This window comes from Toxorhynchites rutilus, chromosome 1 (genome assembly GCF_029784135.1).
Source record: "Toxorhynchites rutilus septentrionalis strain SRP chromosome 1, ASM2978413v1, whole genome shotgun sequence".
NCBI lineage: Eukaryota > Metazoa > Arthropoda > Insecta > Diptera > Culicidae > Toxorhynchites > Toxorhynchites rutilus.
This window is the reverse complement of record NC_073744.1, coordinates 90,067,727-90,081,752: the sequence shown is the minus strand read 5'-3', so window position 1 is coordinate 90,081,752 and position 14,026 is coordinate 90,067,727. Positions and strand designations below refer to the sequence as shown.

The 14,026-nt window shown below is 37.7% G+C and overlaps 1 protein-coding gene across 4 annotated transcripts in view; it reads right to left on the bottom strand.

Annotated features, from left to right (window-relative positions):
* The window catches only part of LOC129767147 (protein unc-13 homolog 4B-like), a 77,789-nt gene extending 64,452 nt beyond the window's left edge, over positions 1–13,337 (bottom strand). For 3 of the 4 annotated variants that reach the window (XM_055767775.1, XM_055767770.1, XM_055767788.1), the window contains exon 1: positions 12,783–13,337. Coding sequence is in view for 1 of the 4 variants with exons in the window: in XM_055767770.1 (XP_055623745.1) it covers positions 12,783–12,892 (110 nt within the window). In the remaining 3 variants the exon portion in view is untranslated. The remainder of the gene's footprint in view (positions 1–12,782) is intronic. The other variant, XM_055767782.1, reaches the window with a different exon arrangement.
* Between the last annotated feature and the right edge of the window lie 689 nt (positions 13,338–14,026).

The following is a 14,026-nucleotide window of genomic DNA, read 5'->3' as shown; positions in this document are numbered from 1 at the left end:
AATTGCAAATGTATGGGAAGCAAACTTGGTTGGAGATGCCCGGTGAAGGGTGCACTTCATGGGTAAGGTACTCATGGTATAAAGACATAAAACTTGACTGAGGGGTCAGTTGGAATAGATTTTCGAAGTTATCAATCACCAATGGATTCATGATCTTGCAACGGATGAGAAATCTGTAGGATAATTCTGTGAACCGAAGAGTAAGCGGGGGTACTCCTGCCAAAACTTCGAGACTCATCGTATGTGTCGAATGCAAACACCCCATGGCTATACGCAAGCAACGATATTGTATTCTCTCCAGCTTGAGAATATGAATCCTGGCAGCTGATCGGAAGCAAAAACTGCCATATTCTAACACTGATAATATCGTTGTTTTGTACAACTGAATGAGGTCTCCTGGATGGGCACCCCACCATGTTCCGGTTATTGTTTGGAGAAAATTGATTCTTTGCTGGCATTTCTGTTTCAAATACGCAATGTGTATTCCCCAGGTACATTTAGAGTCAAAATATACTCCAAGGTATTTGAAAAACATCGAGTGCCTGATCGCTTTGCCGGATAGGTGAAGCTGGAATTGGGAGGGTTCGTGCTTCCTAGAAAAAACGACCATTTCAGTTTTCTCCGTAGAGAATTCGATACCCAGCTTGAGAGCCCACGTGAACAGGTTGTTCAGGGTATCTTGCAAGGATTTTTGCAGAACGGCGGGATTAGTACCCGTGATGGAAATAACTCCATCGTCTGCAAGTTGTCTCAAAGTGCAATCTCTAGTTAGACAATCATCTATATCATTGACGTAAAAACTGTACAAGAGGGGGCTTAGCCAGGTTGCCCCCTGCGGATAATATTTATATTAATTTATTTAATTTATAATAAATTCTAAAATGAAAAAAAGTTCCAATAAAATTTCAACGGTAATGTTACCAAGAAAAAATAGACACCCCTAATGCCAACGTTTGCCGATTTGGTAAACACACAGATGAACAATGGTGTAAATCGAGCACAGATGGTAGAAGGAATGATAGGAGGACAAAAGAAAAATAAACTTATACTTGCCGCTGCTGTGTGGCGTGTGTGATGAATCTGTCTGAATTGTATCCTCTGCGTCTCGGTCGCGCACCACTTTGAGCTTCGCTCTACTCGCAAGCGCAACCGATGAAAAAAAAACACAGTCTGATTCGATGTGGAAAAAAACACCTTTGTTGGATCGTTTCGAAAACCTGTCCGATCTACTTGCGAGTTATCGAACGAATGATTATTCGATGTTGTTTGAATACTTAGTAGACATAGCCTTGACCCTAACTCTACTATTTTTCTATAAATCTTCTTGCATTTCAGCCAAAATATTATCCAGAATATAAAATAATTATCAGAGACTATTTTCGTCCGATATTTTCCCTACCGGTAAAGAATGTGTTATTCTGTTACACAGAACCCTCAATAGAGCCATAGTTCGTTTAAAATTTTTGTTTTAAAAGCGTATTTATTTCACTCGAAAATTCATAACAATTTACGCTTCACAGAAAAGGAACACGAAGCTCAATGACGTCTATACGCATTGCGTTTCAAGGTTGGTTGACATTCGTTCTCTTTGAAAAACTATCTACGGGTCGATTATTTGGATATTATTTATACCAAAATACTAAAATCTCGATTAAAAATAGGAAATGCAGGTAAACCTTTGAGGTTATATATACTTTTATGCCAAATTTAAAAAAAAGAAATAAAAAAAGACGGGTGGGTAATGTCGGGGACATAACCGGAGTGACGTAGGACTATACAAAGGGGACCCCTCTATATATACTGTAAATATATTGTTTATATATATTTTAAATATGTTGTTTTATTTTCTTCTCCTACGTGAATACCTACCTATCTACCTGAAAAAATGGATTAGTTTACTGTTTACTCTTTATGAATATATTGATGGTTCTGAAAAGAACCTTTGGTGTTGTGTTTTTGTTATCACTCGATATTCCCATCTTGTTCGGTTAAACCTTCCTGTTTAGCTATTGCGTTTGCCACTCGCCACAGCTTTCACAGTTGGAAAATTTCTTCCCATCCAGCTTGTGACATATTGTTCAGTAAATTACATTTAATGCGACGTGCCGGAGAAACACTAATTGTTGCCTTGATGAGCGCCGAACCGAAGCTGCTCTGTTCTTGATGCGGGTTTTCTGATTGTCGTGAGCAGCTTTGCAAGCCAACTCGAGCACTCCGACGGCCGAAACTCTATAATCCCTGTTAGGTATACTGGTGCTCCGGCACCAATCCGTTTGGCCTAGTTACCCTTGCGGAGCAATCAGTGAATGCGACCAACAGGGAACTGCACACTTGTACGGTTCGAGTGGGACTTTGCCTTTCCCTTAACTTGTCCTCCTTTGTTACGTCCACGATGCCGATGCCGTACAACCACACGGGTTTACGGTTTGAAAGAAAATAAGATATTTTTTGGGGTCCGCGTGTTTTATACTCTAGCGGTACACACTCACAGGATAGAGACAAATCGGCAGACTCAGCCAGAGGGGCGAGTCTAACGAGACGAACGAATGAGCGTTAAAAGGGAGCGATGGCAAAAAAATACATTCATTACGATTTGTTCGCTCGTTGGATTCACATGCAGGCTAAAAAGGGTCCTTTTCAGGATCACAAAATTATCTTCAATCTAAAGAGTTTATTGTTTTGTTATTACTCGATATCCCCATCTTGTTCGGCTAAACCTTTCTGTTTAGCGATTGCATTTGCCACTCGCCACAGCTTTCACAGTTGGAAAATTTCTTCCCATCCAGCTTTGTGACATGTTGTACAGTAAATTACATTCAATGCGACGTGCCGAAGCGCCACTCAGTGTCGCATTGGAGGCGATTTTAACCTGTAATTGAACATTTGCGATGACAGTGGTACAGTTTCGACTTTCAATGTGGGGTCATAATTTGGATCTCTATGTTTACAAAAATGTCCAACTAAATAAGTCGCATTACATGTCCGTCGAATTAGCTAAATGTCGAACTAATTGTAAATTACTGTACTTTCAATCTGGAAACAATTTAAGAATTGGTGAAAATTGAATAATCTTGAAAGTCCCCAACTATCAATAAGCTCAGAACAACTGCCAAAATCACATACTCATCAGATCCTGGCAAACAAATTATGAAAAAATCAATTTGTGTTTTATTATTATTTTGGATAATGTTTTAGAAAGCATTGAACTGTATTTCCTAAACTCTTTTTTGGAAGGTTTAATGGCCCTGAAAAGCGCCTTGTTTTATGGAATGATTCCAATTTAGAAAACTTTGTACTCGTGGTTTTGAAAAAAACCATTTCGAACGCCCTCGATGCCGCCTTGTTCTGGATTTGCCACCAAAGCAGTTTGTATAAAGAACAAACTTCTGCTACCTGCTACCGTTTTGCGATTGCGTTTGCCATTCGCCACTCGCTGCAACTGCCTGTTGTTGTCTTGATGTCCACCGAACTGAATGTATTCTGTTCTGAATGCGGTTTTTCTTATCGTCGCGAGCAGCTTTACCAGCCAACTCGATCACTTCGGCGGCCGAAACTATATAACGCCGGCTAGGTGGACTGGTGCACTGGTACTAACGCGCTCGGCCTAACTACCCTTGCGGGGAACTCCAGATCAACACGGTTCGAACGGTATTTTGCCTTTCCCTTCACTTTTCCTCCTTTACCATGTCCAGAAATGGCTGCTTGGGTTGGTTTGTTGATGTGTTGTGATGCGAACCGATGAGGTGTACGGTTTGAATGAGAATGATCGTTACGGCAGCGGAGCGGGGATTTTAAGCTGACTGGCTGGCTCGAGAATTACGCATGTGTGAGACTGCGACCAATGTTTCGTTCATTTTTTTCTTTTTCCTTTCCAATCGTGCTTCATTCTATTTCGCTGCTGCTCTGGTTGCCCGTTTTTGTCGGTACAATTTGAGGAGCACAAAATGGACCAATCAAAAATGGGCACATAGTGCATTTTGACAATGCTTGATATTTCACAATTATTCAATTATTTATCTCAAGAAAAATGAAATGTTATTCATTATGATAGATGCGTAGATATATTTCCTATCAATTGATGCAAAAACCTTTGCGATCTATTGAGAAATGCTCGAGTTATAAGCGTTCCAAATCTTGCATTTTTTCCTACTTGTTCAGTACCTAGATATCCATTTCACCCCCTATATCTTCCGGTTAGACGTAGTCCTACGTCAAAATTATTTAGATTCTTTTTTTTTTTGCATAGGACCACCCTAATCGGTATAAAACATATGGTAATCGGTACCCTAGCGGTATCATATATAGTTTACGTTCTATTCTCAAGCCTACCAAGTTTTCAGTGCATAACTGAAAACTTGGTAGGCTTGAAAATCTGTCGAGCCATTTCAGAGGAGTTCGACCACGAACATTGTGACACGAGAATTTTATATAATATATATATATATATATATATATATATATATATATATATATATATATATATATATATATATATATATATATATATATATATATATATATATATATATATATATATATATATATATATATATATATATATATATATATATATTTTAAAGGGAAGATTAGAAGATCAATCAATGAGCTATTCTGCGATTGGACCCATGAACAGCGCTTAGTAAGAAAACGTGGATGTGATAACGAAAAATAAATTTTTGGCGGGACGAAGTTTGCCGGGTCAGCTATTTTTTTTTGTAAATAGAAAAAAGAGTACTAATTTTTTTCTGATTGTATATTTTTTCACGTTTTAACAACAATTCTATATAACACTATTTCGATACGACTCATAGTTTTTGAGATATAAATTATCAAAGATTTCTGTTACTAAAATCGATACTGTCGAAATCATATAGAATCCGGAATCACAAAACCAGTTGTATATCGAGATTGGTTAAAGGTACGAACAATGTTTTTTTGACGTAGGACTACGTCTAACCGGAAGATATAGGGGGTGAAATGGAAATCTAGGCACTGAACAAGTAGGAAAAAATGCAAGATTTGGAACGCTTACAACTCGAGCATTTCTCAATAGATCGCAAAGGTTTTTGCATCAATTGATAGGAAATATATCTACGCATCTATCATAACGAATAACATTTCATTTCTCTTGAGATAAATAATTGAATAATTGTGAAATATGAAGCATTGTCAAAATGCACTATGTGCCCATTTTTGATTGGTCCATTTTGTGCTCCTCAAATCGTACCGACCAAAACGGGCAACCAGAGCAGCAGCGAAATAGAATGAAGCACGATTGGAAAGGAAAAAGAAAAAAATGAACGAAACATTGGTCGCAGTCTCACACATGCGTAATTCTCGAGCCAGCCAGTCAGCTTAAAAATCCCCGCTCCGCTGCCGTAACGATCATTCTCATCCGAACCGTACACCACATCGTTTCGCATCACCTCACATCAACAAACCAACACAAGCAGCCATGGTTGGATATGGCAAAGGAGGAAAAGTGAAGGGAAAGGCAAAATCCCGCTCGAACCGTGTTGATCTGGCCGAGCGCGTTAGTACCAGTGCACCAGTCCACCTAGCCGGCGTTATATAGTTTCGGCCGCCGAAGTGATCGAGATCGAGTTAGCTGGCAAAGCTGCTCGCGACGATGAGAAAACCCGCATTCGGAACAGAACACATTCGGTTCGGTGGACATCAAGACAACAGGCAGTTGCAGCGAGTGGCGAGTGGCAAACGCAATCGCAAAACGGCATCAGGTAGCAGAAGAAAAAAGTTTGTTCTTTATACAAACCGCTTTAGTGGGAAATCCAGAACAAGGCGGCATCGAGGGCGTTCGAAATGGTTTTTTTCAAAACCACGAGTACTAAGTTTTCTAAATTGGAACCATTCCATAAAACAAGGCGCTTTTCAGGGCCATTAAACCTTCCAAAAAAGAGTTTAGGAAATACAGTTCAATGCTTTCTAAAACATTATCCAAAAACAAGCGGACCGCAAAAAAATATCTTATTTTCTTTCAAACCGTAAACCCGTGTGGTTGTACGGCATCGGCATCGTGGACGTAACAAAGGAGGACAAGTTAAGGGAAAGGCAAAGTCTCACTCGAACCGTGCAGGTCTCCAGTTCCCTGTTGATCGCATTCACTGATCGCTCCGCAAGGGTAACTAGGCCGAACGGATTGGTGCCGGAGTACCAGTATACCTAACAGCGATTATAGAGTCTCGGCCGTCGGAGTGCTCGAGTTGGCTTGCAAAGCTGCTCACGACAATCAGAAAACCCGCACAGACAGCAACAGAGCAGCTTCGGTTCGGCGCTCATCAAGACAACAATTAGTTTCAGTGAATGGCAAAGTGTTTCTCCGGCACGTCGCATTAAATGTAATTCACTGAACAACATGTCACAAGCTGGATGGGAAGAAATTTTCCAACTGTGAAAGCTGTGGCGAGTGGCAAACGCAATAGCTAAACAGGAAGGTTTAACCGAAAAAGATAGGAATATCGAGTGATAACAAAAACACAACACCAAAGGTTCTTTTCAGAACCATCAACATATTCATAAAGAGCAAACAGTAAACTAATCCATTTTTCAGGTAGATAGGTAGGTATTCACGTATGAGAAGAAAATAAATCAATATATTTAAAATATATATTTAACAAAAGCTGTCCCCTTTGTATAGTCCTACGTCACTCCGGTTATGTCCCCGACATTACCCACCCGTCTTTTTTAGCATTAGCATTAGCATTAGCATTGAGCAAGTTGCACAATATCGTAGGTGGTACGAATTCAGAACTGTTACTTCAAAAGCTCACCTCCATCCGTTACTGACGATTGGAAGTATCTCTTAGATGAAGGCTTGCTTTCTCCAACAGTTAAGAATTGTCCTGGCCACGTCCTTGCAACTGCTGAGGAAAGGGAAGGAATGTTCGATATTTACTTAAGAGAGATGCAGAGAACTCTACGACCTCTCATAAATATCTCGGGAATTTAGGAAATATGTTAGTTGGGAAGGTTAGCCGTAGGATACACTCAGTCAGTGTTAGTGGCACAGCTTGTGATTTCTATTACTATTACTATTACTATTACTACTACTACTACTACTACTACTACTACTACTACTACTACTACTACTACTACTACTACTACTACTACTACTACTACTACTACTACTACTACTACTATTACTATTACTATTACTATTACTATTACTATTACTATTACTATTACTATTACTATTACTATTACTATTACTATTACTATTACTATTACTATTACTATTACTATTACTATTACTATTACTATTACTATTACTATTACTATTACTATTACTATTACTATTACTATTACTATTACTATTACTATTACTATTACTATTACTATTACTATTACTATTACTATTACTATTACTATTACTATTACTATTACTATTATTATTACTATGAAAAATGGCATCTGCAAAGAGAGACGGTTAGTAAAATAAAATTGCTCCAGCCTTCCGATTGTTGTCACCTTTTTAGCTGAGTTAAAAGAAGAGATTTGTTAAATGTTAATATGATTTTTATTGATAAAGGAGTAAATCTGTGGGAGTGAAAATGCTTATGCTTTAGTTATCTCTTCTCCCATAGATACAAACCATAGAGTCTTATCAATTAAAGAATTAAAAAAAAAAAGAACTAAAGAATTAAAGAACTGAACAATTGAAGAATGTTTATAATACGCATCTGAAAAAAAATTAAAACAAAACTTATCTGACGCCACTGCACGCTCGTCCCATCCTATGCTGATTCGATGATTCCTTTGATTGTGATACATTCGCTGAGATTATTTACGCTTTCCACTTGGCAACACTTATAGGTTCTCTCACCCTCTGTCTAGAGTTTCTCGTAGATTGTTTTATCTGTGTGGGTGCAAACATGGCATACCCACACAGCAACACCGAACAGTCGCTATGTACACACGGATTCTTCGAAACAAACTGTCGCTTCTTGTTTCCACATATTCTTCCAAATCACAACCCTCCTCGAAATGTGACGAGAGACTGTACGTACTCACTTTATTCGCACCGGGGAACTCTGTGCTTCGCACATGCGCGTATGACAGTGAAGAGGGAGCTCTCTTTTTTTTTCGATACACACACACACATATCTACTACGAAATGCGTTTCTGCTACACATTACACCATGAAGTCAACAGATATAATGATATCTCATAAAACTACTTTCACGTAAAAACAACGGTTAAACGAAACCCATGTCTGCAACGCTTCTACGTAAAACACACAGCTGAGCTATTGCGCTCCTGAAAATCACACATGCAGGACAAAACACACCAATAATGAGCAAAATAATTTCATTCTGAATTCTATTTCAATTCTGTTCACGAAAACATATTGTTTGAATTTTCTTCATTAAATCAAACACTTTGGCATCTCAAGCGGAAAGCCTTTCATTTTATTTTGACCTACACACGCGACGAAGAAATAATTTCAACATGTCGCGACACGAAAACGAGCGAACGATCATCGCGAGTATATTGTGCCGTAAAAATAAATAAACCGCACTTAACATGCGAAGAAAAACTGCTTCACCGAATAACTTCACTTATTGAAATTGTTCATATGCTAAACCAGTAACAGCACTATTTCTCATGAAATTATTACACCTCCTTTAAACGTATAAGGAAAAAAAGATTCGAACGCGGAGCGAAGCTAAAATACGTCCGCACCCGACGGCTGCCCGATCGGCACTCCAGGTACGAACAATGTTTTTTTTTATATCAAAATACAGATAATTTAGTGTACTTTAAAAAAATATTCCTCTAAGTTTTGATGAATTTACTTTTCTTCGGATACCTCCATCGATGTTTGAACTCGCTGTTGGTCAACCTCAGCAGCCATTTTACTCCACAAACTTCTCATTTCTGCCGCATCCCGATTGACTTTGGTACTCTTCTTCAATTCCGCTTGACAATTGGCCAATATCTCTCGATTGGGTGGAATTAGGGGCAATTCGGAGGATTGAGGTCTTTTTCAAAGTAATTGATCCCATTGTCACTGAAGCACCACTCGACTGTGACAGCTTGCCAAATCTAGCAAAAACATATTCAAGTCCATTGTCATGTTTGTGACGAGAACATTGGTTTTCTGTTCACATCTGCAAATCCCTTGTCAAATCGAGAACCTCCTGGCAAATTTATCAGCGAAAACGGACTTAAATTTGCTGGGAACGTTTCTTCTAGCAGCGATCCCATAGAATTTCAGGCCTGGGAACTGTCTAAAATCCATATTCAAGTACGTTTCGTCATCCATCAACATGCATCCTTCGTACTTCGCAAAACCTTGTATAATTCTCGAACACGTCTTTCGGCCACCAGATTTTGCTTTAGCATCCTGTTCGGTTGCTTGCAGGCACAGAAATTACGATAACTTTCTCATGTATTGATTCTCCGGATGGTACTTTGGTCAAAGTTTTGTTTGTGGCAACGTCGAAGTCCGAGAACCTTGGGTTGGCGTTAATCATCTCAATACCTTCAACCTCAGATTCCGATCGTATGTTCTACTGAGATGGGCTCTCTGATCAATCGGAACAACAGTTGCATTTTCACGAAAATGTTTCAGCAGATCTTACAGTGTCAATTTTAACCACATGCAGTGATTTCGCGATTTTAGTATCTGACCATGTCGAGTTTCTAATGTGGGTGTCCAAAATCAAATTTCTTCTCTCGGCATTCATCCTGTACAAATTTTTCAAAACAAAACGGATCAACTGAAATTTTCACAGTCGAAAGATACAGTTTTTTCCCAAACAATTTAATGTCAAAAGATTTGAGATACGCCTACTACGACCGCTGCTATAAAATGAACAATGATTCTGAAATTAAACTAAATCAAACCTTAAGGGTAAATAGATAAAATGACAGCTTGCACCTTTATTCCTCAGCACAAGTGTTCAAGCCATTTCGCAGAGTATGTAGTGCAAAAATGCGAATTTCATATGAAAGTCCTGATTATGGGCTATGGCTTCTGACATGAGACTATAATAAGCTTATTCACAATGCACAATAAACAGATAGATTGTTTTTATGAGATTTACAATGCTCTAATTGAAATTCGGGCGCCTATACCTAGGCGATCAGCAACTTTTGTTGAACCTGAGAGATTGAAATTTTTTACGCATTGAAAGTTTTCAATTTTTTAACTTAATCACTAATATTGTATATAGTGCGAAAACACACTCCACTCATTGCTATAGGAATGTGAATGATTTCCGTGTATTTCGCTACATGTTTTCTCCTATTGTCAATTGACTAGCGAGTAGTGGGGATCAAAAATGTACTAAATGTATGTTTATTGTAATAGATAAATTTATTTGATTGTTTGTTGTTGTTGACTTCGAAGGTGTTTTGAAACTACTGAAACTACTAACAAATAGTGTTATTTCATCCAAAACTCGCGAATTCAACACATGTGGTACTCATTTTGTGTTAGTAATGACTACTAGAACTTTTTACATCACCTTCTCACATATGCTAACTTGGAAATTAAGCAAAGGTAAAGATATAACATTTGCACGTTCAAATGGAAACATGCACCACGTAAATTAGGTTATGAAAATAAGATAATATATTTAAATTTGCGATGATTTTTCAACGTGAACAAATACCGAACGGTAACATTTTAACATATTAAGGACCGCAAAGAAATCTGTAAGACATACGTCAGGGACCGCCCGTTTTGGGGCAAACTGGTACGTTCTGAAATCATCATAACTTTGTTATTCATGAAGCAATTTTTGTGAAATTTCCGGAAATTGTACAATAAAAGGCATTCTAGGTATTTTTGAAAAAAAAAAGTATTTTAATAATTATAACAAGTTTTGGCTGTTGACGTAAATACTCAAATACACAAAGTAGGATACAATGTATAAAAGTATGTGACATCTAAAGACAGCGTGTGGAAAACACGTGATCCATCCGTAACAGACGGAACGCGAAACACGAGGAAACTCGTGAGCGGTCCTTAATATGTTAATATGAATAGGATTATAGCAATTAGAAAAAATCCGTGTAACTGAAAAAATAAATTGAAACTCACATGTAAGACATTAATAAGGAGGTTTACATTATTGTGATTTATACATGTTTCTGCTTGTGATGTGTGGGGGATTATAAAAGGTTACCGGTTGTTCAATCGGATAGTAAACACAATAAATAACCTTAATGCAATACAACACGCCAAGGGGAGACAACTAATCGCCACCGGTTTGGTGAATAATTCATACCGGTTCATTTCGTTCCATCAAGGATACTTTCAAAATATAACAGACCTGTTTTCAGAAGCTTCTACTAGAGTATTTTGATTTGAGGTTCAACCAAGTAAAACCGAGGGTTTTGTAAAAAAAAACTGAAAAATTTGTAAATTGTGTCCTTTGCTAGTCACTATTTTATCCCTTAAAAGCTTAACGTATATTAGACTTCGAGTAGCATCAAAGTATGTATGGAAAACAGTGAGAAGTGAATCAAGTTTCCAATATGCTAATACACCCCTTTATTCTGCGCTGCGAATGACGTGAGATAGCAAAGTTTCTCGCCTTATTGTACATGCCACCTTACTTTTCAGTTCCTATTTGATACCCGAGTCGGTAACATATGAGGACACGACTTCAAATCTCAACTAGTGGCGAACTATAGTCACACCATTCGTCTTCCGGGACACTGTGACTTGAATAGGAATAAAGGGGAAATTGTTATCATCGACCAAAGAATTAGCATTGAGTTCGTTGAGCTTAGTTAATTTCTACTAGAAAACATCAACTTAGGAAACAATGTGAATGGTGACCAACATGTTTACCAATTGAAATTTGGGATCAGAAATTATATTTTTAATTTCATAGATCATTTCATAAATTTCATAAATCAATAAATCACATGAATTTCAACCGAACATTTGGTTTCCTTATTTGTTTTGACTGATCGTCTGACCAAAAATTGATTTTTTTACAGCAACCATCAACTTGTTATATTCGCTTGATCTGTCTTATATCATTCATAGCGTAAAATGCATTCGCTGATGAAATAGAATATATTATATAACTTGGACACGGCTTAGTTACTGGATAGCTGGATTCAGAGCACAATCATGTTTTTCCAATGCAAGACATTTGATTTGTGTTTAAAGATGAATAGTCGTGATTATTGTAATTTTTAAATTGTACGTACATAACATCGCATTGGTAATAGGCGATCAGGTACTAATCAACTGAGATCTGATGCGAAATAATAGATTTGATTACAAGCGAATGCAGATCCCATATCTATTTGAATGCTATATCAATTTCTATGAAACTCCCGATCAAAAATAATAATATGAAAGTTCACATGCAAACTACTTGTTACGTGGGAGAATAGAATTAGAGTTTCTTCAATCTTCTCTTTTAGGTGAGCAAAATAATTCCAACCGGCTATGCACGGCATACTTGATACTGTGCTCGACTTTCAGTACATACATTCAATGATAATTAGATCAGTTCAGATTTGACCGACTTTCTGAGCAGTTACGGGATTGTTTATCATGTTCATTTTGTTTATATTCTCCCGAAAACCCGTACACACTAGGATGAATATCTCTCATTCATCAAACTAGTTAACTGCAATACCTTTCAGGTGTCGGCTGTCGGCGACTCCAATATTGTTACCGAATAGGTCAAACCGGTTCAGAAACAACCTTTCATCGTTTCATGTGACTGATGAACTGGGAATCCCCGAAATTAGAGCTACATAGGTTATAATTCTCTTTTTTATAAAATTACCTGGTTTTGTTTTCCGTTTTTGATTTACTCCATCTGGCTTGAAGTGCCTCTATAGTGTTATCAATGAAATTGCTCAAGTTGTGACTGTTAGACATCTTAAGTCGGTTCATCTACTGCGGAAATGTACGGAAATGTCAATGTGCCACTGATTATGAAAAACGTTTATGCAATTCTTCCACACTTTTCACATTGCCGTTTTATATCTATCGTTGTACACTCGCTCGTACTTAACAGATAGTCACGGTTTTTTTCTCGATCCCACTTCTAACGGGATTGAAAGACTATTTTTGCGCCACAGTGAAAGTGGTTCACTTGTTCGCGAAACACACTTCTTCGCAGCGATCACTTTTCTGAACGAAATTCACCCACCAGAAAATAACCTTCTTTGTTTATTTTTTGTTTGGACTGATTTTTTGTTCGAATTACATTTTTGTGTATAAAAAAACACTACAATAGTTATACTACAAGCCTCACTGTTGATTTAAAGAACGTGACGGAACCAGAGGGAACCAACCGCGCGCAGCTTTCCGTAACGACTATACAATGCGTTCTGAAGTGAATTGAGACCACGCGAAACGAGAGAGAGAGCAATACACGTATGTACCTCGATCGCGGATTCAGTCAGTAGGAGCAACTTTGAAAAAATGCTCCCTAATTCAGAATGATCATTGCTCAACAAAACTCTCTCGTGAACAGCGTGCCGCTGCTTGATGTAGATGTTTACCGTTGGTGGTGTACTGAAATAAGATTTATATTCACACTTCAGTCTACTCAGAAAAATGCGATCGTAAGAATTCATTTCCACAACGGGACGGTACAACCTTTTCATTGAGAAGTGCTGTTATGTGGTTTACGCCGATTACCGATAGATTGCTGCTGTTGTATATTATTAGTTCATTCAAATTTGCTGTATAAGAAACAATAATACCGCATAATAAAACTGCTATTTAATTTCGTAGAGAGGGTTGTGTCCAAGACATTACATTGTTGACATAAAACTACGAAAATTCATTTAAGATTCATTAAAGTAAATTCGCGCCAACTTCACTAGAAGCACCTTCATTCATGAAAGCTTTGCAGATGTGAAGACATTAGCTAAAACGACTGCATCTTTACATGCTCAATAAAGCCAGGCTATTTTTCTGAATACAATTTTGTTATGTCCAAACTAAAACTGAAGGTTTTTTTTTGACGTAGGATGATGATGATGTTGAATTAAAGAGGCTTTAAACTTTTCAGTTCAT